Source organism: Genypterus blacodes, unplaced genomic scaffold, assembly GCF_046128005.1.
Source record: "Genypterus blacodes isolate CSIRO-AG114 ecotype Tasmania unplaced genomic scaffold, CSIRO-AGI_Gbla_v1 ptg000132l_1, whole genome shotgun sequence".
Taxonomy (NCBI): Eukaryota; Metazoa; Chordata; class Actinopteri; order Ophidiiformes; family Ophidiidae; genus Genypterus; species Genypterus blacodes.
This window is the reverse complement of record NW_027466934.1, coordinates 2501-20000: the sequence shown is the minus strand read 5'-3', so window position 1 is coordinate 20000 and position 17500 is coordinate 2501. Positions and strand designations below refer to the sequence as shown.

The following is a 17500-nucleotide window of genomic DNA, read 5'->3' as shown; positions in this document are numbered from 1 at the left end:
CACATAACGAGAAGTGAGCGCAGCCTGAAGCTTTGTCCACCTCAGATCACCATCTAAAGGAGCTGAAGGAGCTCTGATGTTCATATCCCTGATGTTGTTCTGTCTTCTTTGTGAAGGAACCAACAGGATCCAGGAGAGCCTGAATGAGAGACCTTCACCTTCAGCCCCACCTGCACATCCTCACAGAGCCATCACTGCACAGCTGACTCATCATCTGTATTGTCAAAGTCCAGCACATAAACACTGTAGAGCTTCATTTGATTTACACAGCAGAGCAGAGGAGAGGAGACGGCGTTCTCTAAGAAGGTTTGAAACCTTTAGATTTAGCAACTAGCAGCATCTCTAGGATGAATATAAGGAAGTCCTACAAAAGACAAAAGCATCACATTCATCTGCAACGCTATAACCGAAACATGTTTAAGGTTCAAATCAAGCTTACAGTGTGGAAATCAAGCTTCCTTTTTAACATCTGCACGACTTTACAAACAAACTATAAGCTTGCAGTGACGTTTATGCAACAGCAGAGTTTCTACCTGCAAGTCCTGGAGAAGTTCTGTCGTTTGATGTTTGAATCCAGGACAGGAAATAAGGAAAAACACAAATATTACGACGTTTTAATGAACGATAGCAAAAAGCTGAGAAGTGAAAATAATGAAGATTCAACCTCGCTGACAGCTTCAGTAACATCTGGTTATCCGTTAATAAAGATCAATGTTGGCAAAAAGACTGCAGAAATACAATCATGGACATTTATTTGTAGTTATGGAAGAGTTTAGTTTGCTAATAAATGTTGAGACGCTGTGATCAGGACAGGAAGCAGAGAGACAGAGCAGGACACTGGAGGCAAACTTGTCCTCCGTTTCCACAGAATGTCGCCGGAGATGTTTTGGCTTTAGTCTCACTTCTGCTTTTGTAAAAGTGTAAATAGATGTGTGTGTGTGTGTAGCGGTTTATCCAGAGGGAAGCAGAGGAGAAAACTGTTTGTAGCTGGTTGTAGCTGGTTGTAGCTGGTTGTGGCTGGGTGTGGCTGGTTGTAGCTGGGTGTGGCTGGTTGTAGCTGGTTGTAGCTGGTTGTAGCTGGGTGTGGCTGGTTGTAGCTGGGTGTGGCTGGTTGTAGCTGGTTGTAGCTGGTTGTAGCTGGGTGTGGCTGGTTGTAGCTGGTTGTAGCTGGTTGTAGCTGGGTGTGGCTGGGTGTTTACCCTTTGAGGTTGTCGGCTATGCCAACACACCTTTATGCGTCTCTCTTGCTTTAAATAGCTTTAAGCCAGTGTGTGTTTTTGTTGATAGACCAGTCGAGGCGCTGGGGGGGGGCGGTGACGCATCACATGACCATCGGTGACCCTTAGTTAGTGGCTTAGTGTAATGTGAATCAGAAACGGCCTCATAGCTGCTCACAGCGCGGCTCACCACTCAGAAACTGCTCTGTATAGCTGCATAAAACAGCACCCCCACAGGGGGAAGCATTTCACACTGTTGGACATTTCCCCTGCCAGCTTTATATTGGATAGAAGGATCCATCTTCATCCTCCTTTCTGTGTCTGTGTCGACGGCAGAGCCTTCGCTCGCTGCTTGAAGGGGAGGGGCTCCATGATTACGGCTTCACGCTGAGCCCAATCACGCCACCTGGTGGAAAGCATGTTGGAGGACTGTGGCTGCTAGAATGGGGCGACCTTTATGAGGAGAGGCTTGATTTACACGGAAACCTTGAAACTCTCATTATTAAAATCTTTAAATCCCTGATGTCGTCTGAGCGCACAGAACCAAACATAAGGATTCATAATGTGCTTTAGATTCATGCGTTATTGGCAAAATTGTTGCAGAATTGTGACTGGAGTGCACTCCTGAAGGCTGAAGGTCCTTAAGACGCGATGTTTCCTGTCTGATGCTCAGTGACAGAAGGAAGTCAGTACAGTAAGACTCCTGCAGGTGGACCCGGTGGTCCAGTGACCCGTGTTTGCAGACCTCAAAGGGTTAATAGATTAGCTGACCTGACTCACTTCCTTTACAATCTAGTGTAGAGGAGCAGAACATCAACAGCTTGTAATGTAACTCTGCTGTTTTACTGCTCATACATAAAGACATGGTGTGTATGTGTGTGTGTGTGAGGAAGTGATGACACTGTGTGTGTGTGTGTGTGTGTGTGTATTTATCTGCATTAGCTGCAGTGTGTGGTGTGTGCTTGGTGGCATGTCTGGCTGCTGTGAACATGCTTGTATCCTGGTGTCACACGGAGCTGCTGGCCCATTCTGGACTGGATGCCTCAGCAGTTAGATCACAGGGCTGCGCTCAGCACCATCAGTCCTCACCTTCCAGGCCTTAAACCTCTGAGCTGACCGGTTTCCTCCGCGCTTCGCCCTCACGCTCGCTGTTTAACGGCTCGTTTCAACAGAAGCCAAGAGAGGCTGCGTGACACACTTCTGAATCCAAACCTGCTGCAGAAAACCTAGAGTCAGTCTGCGTCATCAATGATCATGAGCCTGAGAAAGGGATCTTTAAAAAAACCAATAATGTTTGAGGTGATATTGCAGGTTCTCTCTCTTCTTCTGTACTTTTCCACCAGAGATTCAGAAGAATTCTTCAGGGTTCTTAACGCCACACAAGGACCCAACATTTAGATTCAGAAGCAAAAAAAAGAGGAAATGCCTGGTCTCTTGAAAAACGTCCATGTGGTGGAAAAGAAGCTCCTGTGCTTTATGAAGCCGTCCTGTCATTGTCTCTGTCCCTCTGTCCCTCTGTCCCTCTGTCCCTCTGTCCCTCTGTCCATGATATTGTTTCAGAACCTGCTGGGTTTGTGTGAGGGTCTCCTGGTCCCCTTGTATATGAAATTCAAGTAAAGGACATTATGTTTATTCCAATATTACGTAACTCTGTGACACTGCAGCTTGGTGGAATATATCATTGTAGATGTGGTGCATGGATACCTGCTGACAAAGAACAATAAACTTAATCAAACTATCTGTGTCAGTGAGTGGGATGAATCAAACACGAGTGAGACGGCTCGTGTTGGTGAAGGAGGAGGAGGAGGAAGAGGAAGAGATCTGATATGGGGAATAAAGAAGTCGTGTCTTGATGTTTGGAATGTCAAATCTAAAGTTGGGCTTCATGCTTCATGCAGTTCATCACAGATCACTGTGTGTTGGCTCCACGCTGCACTGAAACTAAAATCTGCAGAAAGAAGAACGATGCAGTTTCATCCATTTGTTTTTGTCTCGGCTCATAAATTAGATTCATTATTCTTAATCTGTGTTTCTTTAGATTACATTTTCCTGGTTGTTTGAGATCAGACAGTGCTGTTTGCTTTGCCCCTTCTGAAATACAACAAACTGCAACTAAAGTCAAAGTTGTAGACATTTAGTTTATGCATGGTTGCTGGTTGTAATAATAAGGAAAGTTTGTTTAACATCTATAAAGGTTAAAGGTCACTCCAGCCAAATAAACCCCCAGTGACAGGCAGAAGAGTCTCCTCTTCCTCACCGCCTCCAATAGTCCTGAAGAACAATCAGAGTAATGGAACTAAGGATCCCTAGAACCCAGGATGGGACCCTGGTCACAGACAGCTGGTCCAGTAGCAATCAGGCTAACTCAGCATCTAAAATACATATATTATGCACACAAGTTAAAAAGGAATGCAGAGACTGCGTCCATACAGACGAGGCTGCACCTGACAGCACATGTGCTCTTCATCACCAGGCTCACACAGAGTGCAGTGACAGTGACATTCTCAGGCCAGGCCAGGCTGATGTTCTCATACAGCAGCTTTCAGACACACTGGACGCTCCAAATGCTTTACGACAAAGAAATCAGATTTAAGAGGCAGAGGCAAAAATCAATTTAAATTCAAATGACTTTACACATGGCCCAAAAATACCATTTAAATAACAAGGCAATAAGAACACTAAGACAAATGACAAGGTAGCTACACATAACACACACAGAAATCACTGTATTTAAATCAAATCATGAAAAGGCAGTGAACAGAAACGGTTTCAAAACACAACGGTGTTAAGTAAAGCTAAAAGTTATCGCGTGATTTGCTTTTCCATTTTAAGAGTTGTACTGCTAAATTACAATTGTCAATGCTTTTATGCTGGAAAGACCGCACCGGAAATGTAGTTTTGGTTCCGGTTCACGACTTGTTGTGGACCGAAGTCCGAAGAGCTGAACTGTCGATCTTTCCCCCAAATCTTTAGTTAGCCTGAGATTATACGCGTTTATTCTCTTAAACATTTAGTTTATAAACATTAGAATTGTAAACTTGATCTTCGCGCGGAGCACGTCACGAGCGGAGGTAAGCACTTAGCTTTAGAGCTACTAGCTAGTTTATGCTAACAAGCCAACAGTGACTTATCTAGGCAGCGAGTCAGAGTGACAGAGTTTAAAGTGACATTAAAGAACTAAACACACTTAACTACATACAGCAGGTGTGTGTTAATAGGTAAATACGTCATACTGTTAAGTTTCGTCGTTCAGATTCAAATGAGATACGCAGTCCCAAATGTTGACTAATTACAGTGAAAGACTGCAAAGAAAACAGAAGTACACCGAGTGTGACAGTGACGTCACAATTCAGTGACAGAACTCTCTTCTGAACCGTGAGTGCAGCAGACTGGTCAGATGTTGCATCATGTGTTTGATTTGCTTCTGTAACAGAAGTGTTTTTATGGAAAGATAAAGAACATACCTATAGTTGTGTTTGTCCGTGTCTGAAGCTAACCTTGTTTCTCTCTCAGGTTGATGAAATGTCCAGGCCCAGGTCTCGCTCGCCCCACTACAGGTGAATTCTCTCTCTCTCTCTCTCTCTCTCTCTCTCTCTCTCTCTCACTCTCACTCTCTCTCTCACTCTCTCTCTCTCTCTCTCTCTCTCTGTCTCTGTCTCTGTCTCCCTCTCTCTTACTCTCTCTCTCTCTACACAGGGGGAACAGTGACAGTTAGTTTATGCTATTATAACCAACAGATCCCTTTTCTTGATGTGTTATAATAATAGCCTTACACTTAAACACTGTTGCTAAGTTACGGTCTGTTTCTTTTTCAGGTTTAGCCCCAGGAGGCAGAGAAGCACAGCAGGACATTCCCGGAAGTTCCCATGGGACGAGCCGGACTTTGATCCTCATAAAGTCCTGGCAGGACTGGAGGGGATCCCCCAGCACAGGAGCCCCCACCCCAGAGAGGATTTTAAAGAATACCGGCCCAGCCACAGAGCAGCTGTTTGTCTAGCAGACGAGAGAAGGTCCTCTCCTTTCCCAGACCGTCAACATCATCAAGATGAAGAGCTGTACCACAGGATGCCCTCGCCCCATCGTGAGGAGATGAGCCACACGGAGCGCAGGCTCTCCCCTAGGCCCGACGGAGGAGGAGAGGCCAATAGAAGGAGAGGAGGGTTCAGGAAACTCACCCCGAGCTTTGAAAGAGTGGGGAGGTCGCCCCACTCACCTCTGAGGGAAAGATCTCTGTCTGCAATGGGCTGGAGGAGAGACCAGCGGGGGAGAGGAGGAGGGAGGCCCAGAGACCTTCACCCGAGGCTGAGGCGAGAAGATCTGAGAGGGGGGGCGGGCAGTGAGGCAGGAAGGAGGGACGCACAGGATTCAAACAGACAAAGGGGGACCCCACCTGAGGAGAGGCCCCACCCCTTCAAAAGGCACAGGAGGGAGCTGGACCAGGACACTGCCTTTGGGTAAATGTTCAGAGAAACACTGACAGAGACACGCACACGCTTCTTTAATCAGCAACACTCTGCACTCCACACACACATGACATCATACAGAGTGTGTGTGTGTGTGTGTGTGTGTGTGTAGGTTGCACTGATACCACTGATATATCAGTATGAAGATAAATGACACTCTAATAGGAAAAGGAGTTCTTAAAGTGATACACACACCATTCATGTAATATGTAACTAAAAGCTCAAATCCTCTAAAGTGCTTGTTTAAAGTTCATTGTAAAGCTAAATCCCTATATGTGTGTGTGTGTGTGTGTGTGTGTGTGTGTATTGTTGTTGAACCGTGTCACCTCCTCTTATGCCATCACAGGTTTGGGACAAAGGAGGAGCCTTTCTCACTAGAGCCACCTGGTGGGGGGTTTGAAGGAGGCACCCAGGGGGGCATCTCCAAGGGGGGTCACTCCAGGGTGGCTCACTCCAAGAGGGGCCTCTCCCACGGGGACACAAGGCCTTCAGGACCAGTTGGCGTTGGCGTTGACCGTGAACACAGGCGCACATGGTGGGAGCACTTTGATCTGGGCACAGAGTTTGATGGACAGAGTGGCCCCCGTCAAAGGGGCCCCTCACTGGAGCGCCTCAGGAACCCAAACGGCAGGTCCGAGAGTCGAGAAGACGTGAGCGAGCGGCACCTTTTTAAAGAGAGTTGGAGAGATTGTGGTGGTGACAGGAGGAGGAGCCCTGTGGAACCAAACAGGACAAAGCACATGGAGTTCCTTAAACCAAACGGCCCCATGAACCACAGGGGCAGGAGAGGGGCTCACCCGCCCAAAGGAAGGTTGGCTCAGGGTGAACGGCCTGGAGCAGGGCCACCCAGGAGCCATCCTCGCTTCCCCCAGTCCCCCCAGAGGTACCAAGACACACAGGATCCTCCTAATGACCAGGCCAGGCAGGGCTACAGACCCCCAGAGGAAGACCTGTACCAGGGTCCCATAGAGGAGGAGCCAGACTGGGAGGAACAAGGTAGACTTCAACAGTGGGAATCTGACGGGCCCGGAAGCCTGGAGCAGCGAGCAGCGAGGGACGACCTGGAACCTAAAAGGCCCCGTCAGAGGAGGCACAGCTGGACGGATCAGGACAGAGGAGACGGAGCAGCTGCAGGGGAGGAGACGCTCACCATCAAGGTGGACATGAGCCGACCAGTGAGGCAAAACAGGTACAGTATGAGAAGTATCAGTGGTGAAGGGCAAAGATCACACTTAATGTTCCTAAGTCACTTTTGGAGGAACCACAGGAGAGAGCTTAGAGCTTTGTTCAGTCAACTTTGGCTTGAGTGGAACACAACTTCAGGCATCTTCTGTGTTGGCTCTGACACATGCGTGGCTCCACCTGCTGTCACCGGGACGCCTCACAGGAAATCCTCCTGAGTCACTCAGACAGGAAGTCTGCCTGATGAAAAGAAGAGTTGGAATTTTGGAGCACAATTTTGCAAGAAAAGTATCCCGTGTCCTGAAGAAACAGCTGGACACGCCTGGACAGGTGGTCTGTCTTCATGCTCAGGTGAAGACACACACACACACACACACACACACACACACACACACACACACACACTCATCTGAGGATGAGCCGGGATCATCCCTGTGTGTCTGAGTGGAACGCTGATGAAACAGGAAGAAGAATGCAACAACCCCCAATCTGACGTCTGTGGTCCAGAGAGACGCTGCAGTGAGGATCCAGATCTGCTCAAGAGGACAGAGGAACACCTTCATGGAGCTGAAGCTATATGAAGAAGTTACCAACATCCAGAAAGGAGAAGAAATGAGCCGATTCAGGGCAGCGACCCGACCGCTGTGTCCGTCTGTCCTGGCTCTCATGGATCTGAGAAGACACCATGCTGGAGGCCACCTGAGGAGCAAAGGGGCCAGGGATTGATTCGAGTCGAAGCTTGTGTGCTGCTCACATTCCTGCAGTATGAGAAGATGAGGGCTGTGGACCAATCAGTGTGGAGACTGGATGAAGTCAAGAGTGGCATGAAGATGCTGAAAAGCCCTGAAGAAGACACAGACACCTACAGGGTCCTATGAAAGCCTCCAAACACTCTGACCTTCACCGCAGCAACAACCCAAGAGCCTTCACCCAGCGTGGGAAGGGGAGGAGCTGCAGGAGGAGCTGGAGTTGGTTCTACGCTTCTCCTCATATTTAGGAGGTGTGGACGCTCCGTGTTCATCCGGCTCGTCCGGTCCATCTGATTTGCACCGCTTGAGACGTAGCCGTAGTTCTACAGCTGCTGCTTGTGAAGATGGATTGAAGTGGAAGAGGAAGCTGACCTGTGGAAGCACCGCTCTGGAGCTCTGTGGTCCTCAGAGCAGCACGTGATCTGAGCATAGAGCAGCCATGTGGGAGCTCTGCTGGGAAAGGTCCTCACCACAGAAGAAGAACTAGGCTGCAAATGCAGGAAGCAGTTTGAGTGTGAAGGTGAGAGCAGCAGAGGAAGATGTGGATGGAGCCGTTATGGGACACCAGTCTGAAATGTGTGGAAGCTGCACAGAGATGAAGCTTCCTGAAAGAGGACCCCTGCTTCCTGCTCCCCAGGGGAGGAATCAGGCTAAGACTTCAGTCAGGTCCACACTGAGACTTGGGAGGCGTGGCCTACGGAGCTGAGGGGAGCAGAGCAGCATGTGGGCGCTGCCTGGGTGAGCTTCAACACCAAACACACACCTACATGACCTGTGGAGCTTCAGCTGTGTTTATATGGAGCCACAGCTCCACAGCCTCGACATCCAGAGCAGATCAAGAGACCAGCACACCTCAGGAGGAACCGGGCAGGAGACCACCACGTAAAGACAAAAGAGAAATGGAACCAAGCCAACAACATGAAGGAGCAGAGCTGTCAGTCATGTGTGAAGAACCTGCTGAATGCAGAGAGAGCACTAGTGTGAACTTTGACCCCTGCTGTCCCTCCCTCACACACTGGGCTGGTTGTGTCCGTAGTGATAGATGTGTGTGTGTGTGTGAAGGTAAGTGTGCTGGGTAAGATGATGTCACTGTGAGCTCATCGCTCCTTCAGCACTTTGTTTACTGCGTCTGAAGCATAAAGTGAGGTAGGGTTATTTATGATCAACCAACCAAGCCACCGTCACCAAGTTCAACCACCGCTGGAGCTCTCATCTAGAGCAGCGGCTGCACCATGACATCATCCAGTGGCAGCTTTAGGGGTTAAAGGTCAAAGGTTACCGTGTCCCCATCCAGAGCAGACGTCAGCGTGTGTTGGTGATGACAGATGCTAATGGAGCTTCATGTTGTGTTGATCCTCCTCTTCCTCCTCTTCCTCCCTGCAGCCTGCTGTATTACTCCTCAGACAGGCAGCTCTCTCTGGACCTGGTCAGCGTGGGACGCCAGCGCCTGGACTTCCTGCCCATGCTGGAGCACTCTGGGACGTACCGGGAGAGCGCGGTGCAGAGCGGCACGTTCGCCCAGGAGATCATCACGCTGGTGCACCACGTCAAAGGTGGGCGGAGCCTGCTCTGGGTGGTCAGGAGGTGTGACTGAGCGTTAAGGTTGTGTGTGATGTAATGACGAGGTGCTGACGGAGCTCTGTGTTCACCTTCACAGAGCAGTACTTCAGGGGCGACGCCCTCACCCTCAACCAGCGTTTCTCCGCCTCCCAGCAGGCCGCCCCCCCCGAGGAGGCGGGGGAGGAGATGACCCTGGACCAGAGGTTCAGCTCAAACCGGTGTGTGTCTCTGCAGCAGGCAGCTCCTGCTGAGCTCAGCTGGGCAGGCTAACACCGCTCTGCTTCCTTTCTCCTTTAGAGGCTTCAGCTTAAGCATGAACACGCTGACGGATGAGGAGCTGCTGTTCTCCAGACTGGGACCCGTGCAGGTACTGATGTTTCCACATGTGCTGTGAAGCGTGTTGATCCTTTCCCTCCCGTGACCTCCATCACGTTGCTTTGCAGCCTCCGGGCCAGCAGCCGGTCCGCGGGCCGGGCGACCTCAGGCACGACCTGGAGAAGAGGCGTCAGGAGCGGCTGGAGGGGGTGAAGGTCACCATACCTGGAGGCAGCCGCTCACAGCGCCCCCTAGGCTCCAGCAAGTGAGAGCATTACTTCTTTGTCTCGCCTGGAGGAATCTTTGGGTTTCCCCTTTTCTCTATAGCTCACATCTTTTGTCACTTATCGCCATGGTGATAAGTGCTTAAATGTGAATCGGTAGATTTCTTTTCTCCATCTGCTCAGCGCTTCGTGTCAGCAGGTCCGTCTCACTCACGGTTACGTCTTCATTCTCTTCCCGTCTCCATCAGTGAGCCGAGCGAGGAGTGTGAGGGCGAGAAGGACGGGACCGCCCAGCCGGAGGAAGGAGGGTTTTTCACCTGGTGTGACGAGCGAGGCAGGAGACGAGGAGGGAGCCAGGTGAGTGAACGTCTCTGTGAACATCAGCAGCTGAGAGTCACTGTCACTCAGGCGTGTCAGCAGGTGTGGCTCATACGTTTGACCTTTGACCCATTTGAAGTACCCTGAAGTGACTCTGACATGTTCCTCCCTCACCAGGGAGCAAGGAGAGGCTACAGGCCGCACACGGGCCCCCAGCCCAGGAACAACCGCATCGCCAAACGGCTCGGACCAATGAGGCACCAGTATGACCATGCTGCAGGTGAGACACGCCCCTCAGAGCTCTCTCTCTCTCTCTCTCTGTCTCTCTCTCTTTTTCTCTCTCTCTCGCTCTCGCTCTCTCGCTCTCTCTCTCTCGCTCTCTCTCTCTCCCCCCCTCTCTCTCTCTCCACCCAATCTCTCTCTCCTCCCCTCACTCCCTCTCTCTCTCTCTCCCCCAGATGCTGCTTGGTGATCAGACTTGGAGGAGGTATTGTCCGAGCTCAGGTGTGTAACATGTTGTTGTGTTTCCCGTGTTCCCCTAACAGACCGTGTCCTTCTTGTTTTGACAGTGTCCCTCTGGCGTGCTTCTTCTTCTGTGGAGGCTCCAGTTGAACTCCACAGATTATAAACCTGTTGTGTTTTTTTATGGATTTGTGTTTGTTGTCCTTTTCTCACTTTTATATGAAGGTTTTAGTTTTGGTTCAGTTCACATTAAAGTTCTGGTTGGCTGTCACATGTTGTTCTTAGCGGCTCTAAAGGAGCGACAGAGCTCCTCCACCAGGGGGCAGCACCAGGGGACAGTCTGGGTTATTTCTGGAAACCTGGAAGTCCCCTTAATCATCAGATTGGCTAGTGTTGTTTGTTTTTAGTGTCCATTCCTCCATAACACTGTACAGAGTGCTGGGGCTGAAGGGGTTAAACTGCTCAGAGCTCTCTGTTCACACTCATGTTCACCACCAGGGAGCCTTGGTTGATCTGTTAGTGTGAGACCACACCCACTCTGCTCACCGCCTCACTGCTAATAAAACACTTTTTATGTCTTATTGGGTCTGATGCTTTCTCTCTGTGTGTGTGTGTGTGTGTGTGTGTGTGTGTGTGTGTGTGTGTGTGTGTGTGTGTGTGTGTGTGTGTGTGTGTGTGTGTGTGTGTGTGTGTGTGTGTGTGTGTGTGTGTGTGTGTGTGTGTGTGTGTGTGTGTGTGTGTGTGTGTGTGTGTGTGGGGGGGGGGGGGGGTGTGTGTGGGGGGGGTTGTGTGTGTGTGTGTGTGGGGGGGGGTGTGGGCGGGTGGTATTTAAGGTCACGGGTTTGCTTGAGCAGACAGAAGTGCACAGGTTTAAATATGAATTTATTCACACTCATGCAGTATAAATGTTAACGGTCACTTCATCCATCAGATTGGTTTTGTGGTATTTTTTTCTGTTTTTGTTGCCCTCTTGCTAAATGAATCTCCTTGGATCAATAAAGGCCTGAAGCTTTGAGAAGGCACCTGGAAGTTCAAAGGGTCAAAGGTCACATGACAACACTTTCTGAGGCACCGGTGAACTTGGTAACTAACTAAGGTTCTGTCTCCACGTAGAGGAGCTTTAGAGGCTCTAACACGTGATCATGGATCCATAAGGGCCCATCAGAGACCTACAGACCTGAAGAGGAGAAGAAGAACATCTACACACTGACAGAGGAACACACAGAGGTGTGAAGTCGCAGGTGTATCTTTAACGTTGTGGTCAAATTGGATCCTTGTTATGTTTGTTATAATGAATCAGAAGGTCACCAAACATGATCTGTGGATCCATGAAGGTCAATCTAAAGGCCTACAGTCCCGGTGAGTGAACATCAAATATCTCCAACTTGCTCCAAAACATTGTTAGTCACTGGGTTCACATGTGAAGGACCTGAAGGTCCTGAGGTTTTGTCTTTCTGCTTCAGGTTCTTCTCAGGCAGCCGACTTCTTCAGGCCGTCCTCGCTGTCAGCAGAGCTTCCTGAGGGCCCCCCTGAAGTTTGCCTGGTAGATCCTGTGGCACCCAGAGGATCATGGGTGTCCTGCAGCAGGGTTAGCGGTGTGTGCGTGTGTGTGTGTCAGGTGAGTGTGTGTTTTCACAGAGGACGAGTGTTGCAGGGCAGAGGTCGGAACGCCACCTCCATGTTCTCCTCCATGATGATGTCAAAGCGGCACATCAGCGGCCTGATGGGGCATCAAACAAACACGTGAGCGTTCTTACAGACAGGATATCATACATGACCAAGAGAGCCAAGTAAGTGTAGGTGTATTTGCCCTCTGACCTCTCTGGATGCTCCAGCGGCGTGAAGCGGACTCTGAGCATTCTGATCTTGTAGCGAGGGCCGATCACGTTGCCGGTGCTGATGCGCATGGAGATCTTCTGGATGTTCTGCAGATCCTCATCAAACTGGGCCAGCAGGCGTGTGGAGGTGTACTGCTCAAAGCGCATCAGCTTCCTGCAGGACAGAGCAGGGGTCAACCTGCGACCTCATGACCCCGTGACCTCTGAGATCAACTGAGTCAGTATGAAACTGAAGGCCTGTGCAGCTCTAGATGTGTGTGCAGCTCTAGTGTAGCTGTGTGTGTGTGTGTGTGTGTGTGTAGATGTATGTGTGTGTGCAGCTGTAAATGTATGTGTGTGTGTAGATGTGGGTGCAGCTGTAAATGTATGTGTGTGTGTGTGTGTGTGCAGCTGTAAATGTATGTGTGTGTGTGTAGATGTGCGTGTGTGTAGATGTGCGTGTGTGTAGATGTGTGTGTGTGTAGATGTGTGTGTGTGTAGATGTATATTTCTGTACATGAGGTGGTTTCCTGTGATGAGGCGGTGCGGCGGTGCTGAGGACTCACTGGTCCACTCTGGCGTCTGTGTGGTTCCTGCCGCTGTGCAGCCGGATGTACACGACCCCCCAGCGGAGGTACTGGTTCCACGTCACCATGTCCACCCGGTAACTCAGCTCTGCCACACACAGGACACACACAGTACTGCACCTTTACTACTACACAGGAGGAACATCTGGATACTTGTATAAACATGTCAAACAAATAGATGTTAAAATAAAAGGAGAGTTGAAATGACGGAGAAAGGGAATGAAGGAAAGAGAAAATGAGAGTGAATGTATCTGCTCACTCTTATAGGGCAGCGTGGCCGTGGTGCTGAAGAAGACTTTGGTCTGACCCAGTCTGACCAGAGTGTCTCTCCACTGGCTCACATGGTAACCTGCAGACAGACAGGCAGACAGGCGCTTAGGCTAGGAGCTGCAGCCCCACAGGGGGGGAACAGAGAGGCGTAAAGGTGGGGGCGCACTCACCCAGCACAGGGCAGGGGGCGGGCTTAAAGGCCTCGCACTGCAGGCACCGCCCATCCAGGTAGTCTGTGTAGGACGAACAGGGGTAACCGGTGAGGCTGCAGGTCCGGTTGAGGGAACACAAGAACAGAAACACGGAGCGCTGGTGGTCACACACAAAGTAGGACTTCCCTGTGGGAGGAGGAAGAAGAAGAAGGGCTGTTTACAACGGGTTCATGGATCCATAAGGGTCCAGTAGAGACCTGTAGACCTGTAGACCTGAGGAGGAGAAGAACATCTACACACTGACAGAGTGTGTGTGTGTGTGTGTGTGTGTGAGATCACCTGAGAAGATGGTCTTGGGACAGCCTGGCTGGTCCACCCCTCCGTTGGCGTAGTAATCTATGTGTCCATGAGCTCCTCTCAGTCCAAAGGCTGGACACAGAAAAAAAGACAAATTCAGGTCGATCCAAACGTGTGTTTGCTTCTGAAGGCTGATCTGAGACGTCTTTAGGAACACTGAGCCCACACGCACGCACACACACACACACACACACACACACACACACACACACACACACACACACACACAGGCCTCAGACTGGATAACAGGGGAAACACTCTGTAGAAGTGTTGTGTTGCTTTTCCATGCTGTCACTCTCACACTCACAGTTCATGTCGGTGTGAAGGACGTCCACAAACATGGCGTCTGACGGGTCCAGCCTCTCGTCAGGCGTGGCGCTGGTAAACATGGGCCCCGCCGGGTCCAAACCTGGAGGGGGAGGAGCAGTGAAACATCTGAGGTGAATAGAAGCCTCCAGTCAGGTTAGATGTTTACAGAGAGGTGTCAAGACTGCCAAAGTGAATGAGTGGTATGAAGATGAAGCAGCAGAGCAGCTGCTCCTTCATCTGTGAGGCTAGGGTGGATCCTCACTACAGGAGGAACTCACTCCAGTTAAGATCAATCAGCCATTCATTTATGAGCCATGTGCTTATGTGTGCAGAGTGGATTGAAGGTGTGGAGGTGGAGAGAGGAGCGTTTCATGTACCATCCTTTTCTCCTTCCTGCGTCTCGTCTCACCTGTGATTCGTCCGATCCTCCCCTTCAGGTTGGCTCCTACGAAACCAGCCAGGTGAGCTCCCAGACTGACGCCCAGCAGGTGCAGCGCGCTCAGCGACGCCCCCTCCTCCTGCAGCAGGGACACAGACAGGTACACTCTACACTCAGCTGCTGTTAAGGGACACATGACATGGACCTGAACCAGAGGAGACCAGGCTCACCTGCATGTTCAGGATGAAGCCGGTCAGGTTGTTGGCCGCCTGCCTGGTGTAGGCCACCGTGGTGAAGTAGTTGAGGTTGGCCGCCCCCTTGTTCCAGTCCACCACGATGATGTTCATGTCCTGCTGCTCAGCCAGCAGGTGGACCAGGTGGTCTATCCAGATAGGGGGCGCTCCGGTCGGCCGGTAGCCGTGGATGACGAAGGCCGTGGGGCGGGAGAGGTTAAAGAGCGGCTGGGAGGACGGGCGCTGGTGGCTCAGCTCGCGGCCGCAGTCCAGGTTAGAGCGGGTGTAGAGCAGCAGCCGGACGTACAGGCTGGTTCCCATCAGGCAGTGCGACAGATCCAGGTCGGTGAAGTTATCGCAGGACTCGTCCGCCCCGCTGGCGTCCTGGCCTGGAACCAAAACACGCAACAACATCAGCCAGAGGTCAGGGGTCAGAGGGTCCAGCCAAACGCCCTGGCTGAGAGGACCACATGCCAGAGCACTGAGCAGGGCGGGGGGTAGTTACTGTCCTCACCCAGAGGAACTCCAAACAAAACTCTCCAAGTTTCTATAGCTACAAGTCAGATAAGTACAAAAGGTCAGGAGAGGTCAAAGGTCGCTTGAGCATCAACAAGAGGGATGCAGGGACCAACAACACCACAACAAATGATTATCTCATAGTCCAGACGGACCAATGAGAGCGGCTCATCTGGAGCTCAAGCTGCCAATCAGATCTACTCTAGCTAAAGACAAACTACTTCACATAACAACATGTACACAGCACAAAGTACCTGTGTGTACACACACACACACACACACACACACACACACACACACACACGGCCTCAATAGGATCATGCTGCTATAAAAAAACACCTCATCCCATCACCAACCGCATAACAAGACCTGATTACAGCTGTCAGTCACACCAGGGGGGCGGGGCCATTCTAAACCCCAGCACACACACACACACACACACAGACAGAGAAATATGAATGATGAAGTGTGTGTGTGTGTGTGTGTGACCGACGGACAGTAAACACGTCTTTACTTCGGTCGCTTCAATGTTTCTCAGTTGAAGGGTTTTTGTGGAGAAGACGTCTGACCTCTGAACTCTCAGCCTGCTTGTGCTTCTCTTTAGGTCTGCAGGTCTCAAGCCCACTGAGAAGTGAACACAGCCAGAGGAGGAAGACCTTTTGGAGGTCTCAGCAGCAGGTTGCTCCTGCTCAGTCTTCAGTGTGTTCATGCTGAGTTCCTTCAGAGAGGAGCTACACACGTGTTCATGAGTATCTCTCTCTGTAAAGGATCTGTATGAGCACAGCCAGGAGACTGGAGAGGAAGCAACAAGTCATCTGTCTACAGCGATGATGGATATGAAGAAGAGCGTGGATGATGTCATGATGCGTCCAGAGGCTCAATCGCCAAAGCAAAGAGGATCTGACAGCTTTGACTGATCAGTGACAGACAGGAGACACCGGTGGAGATGAACCTCAGTCCCACCTGAGCGTTGAGGATCTGGAAGCTCTGAAGGGAAACAAAAGCTGGGTTTCTTACCTTTGCAGAGCACAAAGGAGCACGCCAGACACAGGAGCGAGCGGAGCAGCATCCTTCCATCAACCAGAGCCAGCAGGAGTGAGAGAGGGGCCCAGAGGGAGGGAGAGAGGGAGCGCTCTATTCTGAGAGAGAGAGGAAAGGAAGGGAGGGAGGGAGGGAGGGAGGGAGGGAGGGAGGGAGGGAGGGGAGGAAAGGCGGTGACTGCAGTTACAGTCAGGATCAGAGAGAGAAGGGTGGAGGCTCAGACCAAGATAGAAAGAAGGAAATGTAAGGAAGGAGAAGAGGGAAGATTTGCTGCCTTGAAATTTTGGACTTTTAGATCTTATGAGTTCATGGTTCTTCACACGAGCTTCTGCCCTCTGACACACACACACACACACACACACACACACACATTTACCCTTTAGTACATAACATGCTGTCACAGGAGGAAGTTTCCTTTAGGTGTTTAGTGTTTGTGTCCAGGTGACCTTTGACCTTTACTGAGGAAGTTCTGCTGGTTTCTAGCTGCCCGGTCTGCTGAAGGTTCTACAGAGCTCCTCCACCAGGGGGCAGTAGGGAGGGAGTTCCTCTGGGTAAGGACAGTAGCTACCCCCTTCCTCTCACAGTGGACATTTGGGTCTTAATCCAGTTTTTATTTCATGAGCTTTCATATGTGCGATCAGACCCTGCCACCAGGCTGCAAGGCCAGACTCTCATCATGTTAGAGTAACAAAGTCTTAGCAGAGCCAGAAGAAGCTCTGACTCCTCTGACAAAGTACAACTTCATGTACACAAACAGGAAAAGCAATGTGTCCAAAGATGAAAATAGAAACGAGCCTGGTGGTCTTCATCAGTGATCAGTGTGGTTGTGGGTTCAGCCTGCTGTCAGAAGTGAGACCACAGTGGCCCCGCCCAGCTCTGCCCTGGACTCACTCATACGTGTTATTCAACATGCAGAGCGCCGCGCTGCACGGGACACGCTTCAACCACAGAGCAGAGAAGAGTTACAGCCCACGGGCGCCCAGGCAGGACGGGCAGGACGGGCAGGACCAGAACAGTCCAGACAGGTCTCATGTCCAGAGAACACAGGAGAGGAGAGGCAAACATGTGGCTCACTCCTGTTCTCCTAGTTGGGACGGGAGGACCTTCAGACTTTCTTCATAGTTCTCACTGTGATTTGAGTTCAGCAGAGCATCACAGGCATATAATTACACACACACACACGCACACGCACACGCACGCACACAGCAACACACACACACAGCCAGCCAGCTTCCTCCTCAGAATCTAAATCAGCAGGAAGCTGCATCACTAGCACATTTAATCGTGTGTGTGTGTGTGTGTGTGTGTGTGTGTGTGTGTGTGTGTGTGTGTGTGTGTGTGTGTGTGTG

The 17500-nt window shown here is 50.7% G+C and overlaps 3 protein-coding genes across 3 annotated transcripts in view; 2 read left to right on the top strand and 1 right to left on the bottom strand.

Moving 5' to 3' along the window:
- Positions 1–726, top strand: part of map7d2b (MAP7 domain containing 2b) — a 10800-nt gene extending 10074 nt beyond the window's left edge. The window contains 1 exon segment of the mRNA XM_076163496.1: positions 117–726. The gene's annotated coding sequence lies outside the window, so the exon portion shown is untranslated.
- Positions 727–4108: 3382 nt separating this feature from the next.
- Positions 4109–11071, top strand: LOC143010910 (uncharacterized). The gene is made up of 12 exons (XM_076163495.1): positions 4109–4288; positions 4731–4774; positions 5033–5671; positions 6027–6869; positions 8995–9164; positions 9269–9389; positions 9469–9538; positions 9615–9751; positions 9959–10067; positions 10206–10308; positions 10487–10515; positions 10598–11071. The coding sequence occupies exons 2-11, from the start codon at positions 4740–4742 to the stop codon at positions 10498–10500; spliced, it is 2241 nt and encodes a 746-aa protein (XP_076019610.1). The 5' UTR covers positions 4109–4288; positions 4731–4739; the 3' UTR covers positions 10501–10515; positions 10598–11071.
- Positions 11072–11431: 360 nt separating this feature from the next.
- lipib (lipase, member Ib) lies at positions 11432–15819 on the bottom strand. The gene is made up of 10 exons (XM_076163494.1): positions 15680–15819; positions 14592–15051; positions 14392–14500; positions 13981–14082; positions 13656–13745; positions 13335–13502; positions 13154–13243; positions 12874–12982; positions 12309–12482; positions 11432–12210 (listed from the first exon to the last, which is right to left on the bottom strand). Exons 1-10 carry the CDS (start codon positions 15817–15819, stop codon positions 12123–12125), a joined length of 1530 nt encoding a protein of 509 aa, XP_076019609.1. The 3' UTR covers positions 11432–12122.
- Positions 15820–17500: the final 1681 nt, after the last annotated feature.

What these genes read in the sequence shown, in the direction of transcription:
- LOC143010910 (XM_076163495.1), top strand. Translation starts at nt 4,740, where the DNA reads ATGTCCAGGCCCAGGTCTCGCTCGCCCCACTACAG. An exon ending in CGACCAGTGAGGCAAAACAG is followed by an intron (nt 6,870 to 8,994) that starts GTACAGTATGAG and finishes TCCTCCCTGCAG; the next exon opens with CCTGCTGTATTACTCCTCAG. An exon ending in CCAGACTGGGACCCGTGCAG is followed by an intron (nt 9,539 to 9,614) that starts GTACTGATGTTT and finishes GTTGCTTTGCAG; the next exon opens with CCTCCGGGCCAGCAGCCGGT.
- lipib (XM_076163494.1), bottom strand. Translation starts at nt 15,819, where the DNA reads ATGAACACACTGAAGACTGAGCAGGAGCAACCTGCTGCTGAGACCTCC. An exon ending in CCTTCACACCGACATGAACT is followed by an intron (nt 13,746 to 13,980) that starts GTGAGTGTGAGA and finishes TTCTGTGTCCAG; the next exon opens with CCTTTGGACTGAGAGGAGCT. An exon ending in GGCCACGCTGCCCTATAAGA is followed by an intron (nt 12,983 to 13,153) that starts GTGAGCAGATAC and finishes TGTGTGTGGCAG; the next exon opens with AGCTGAGTTACCGGGTGGAC.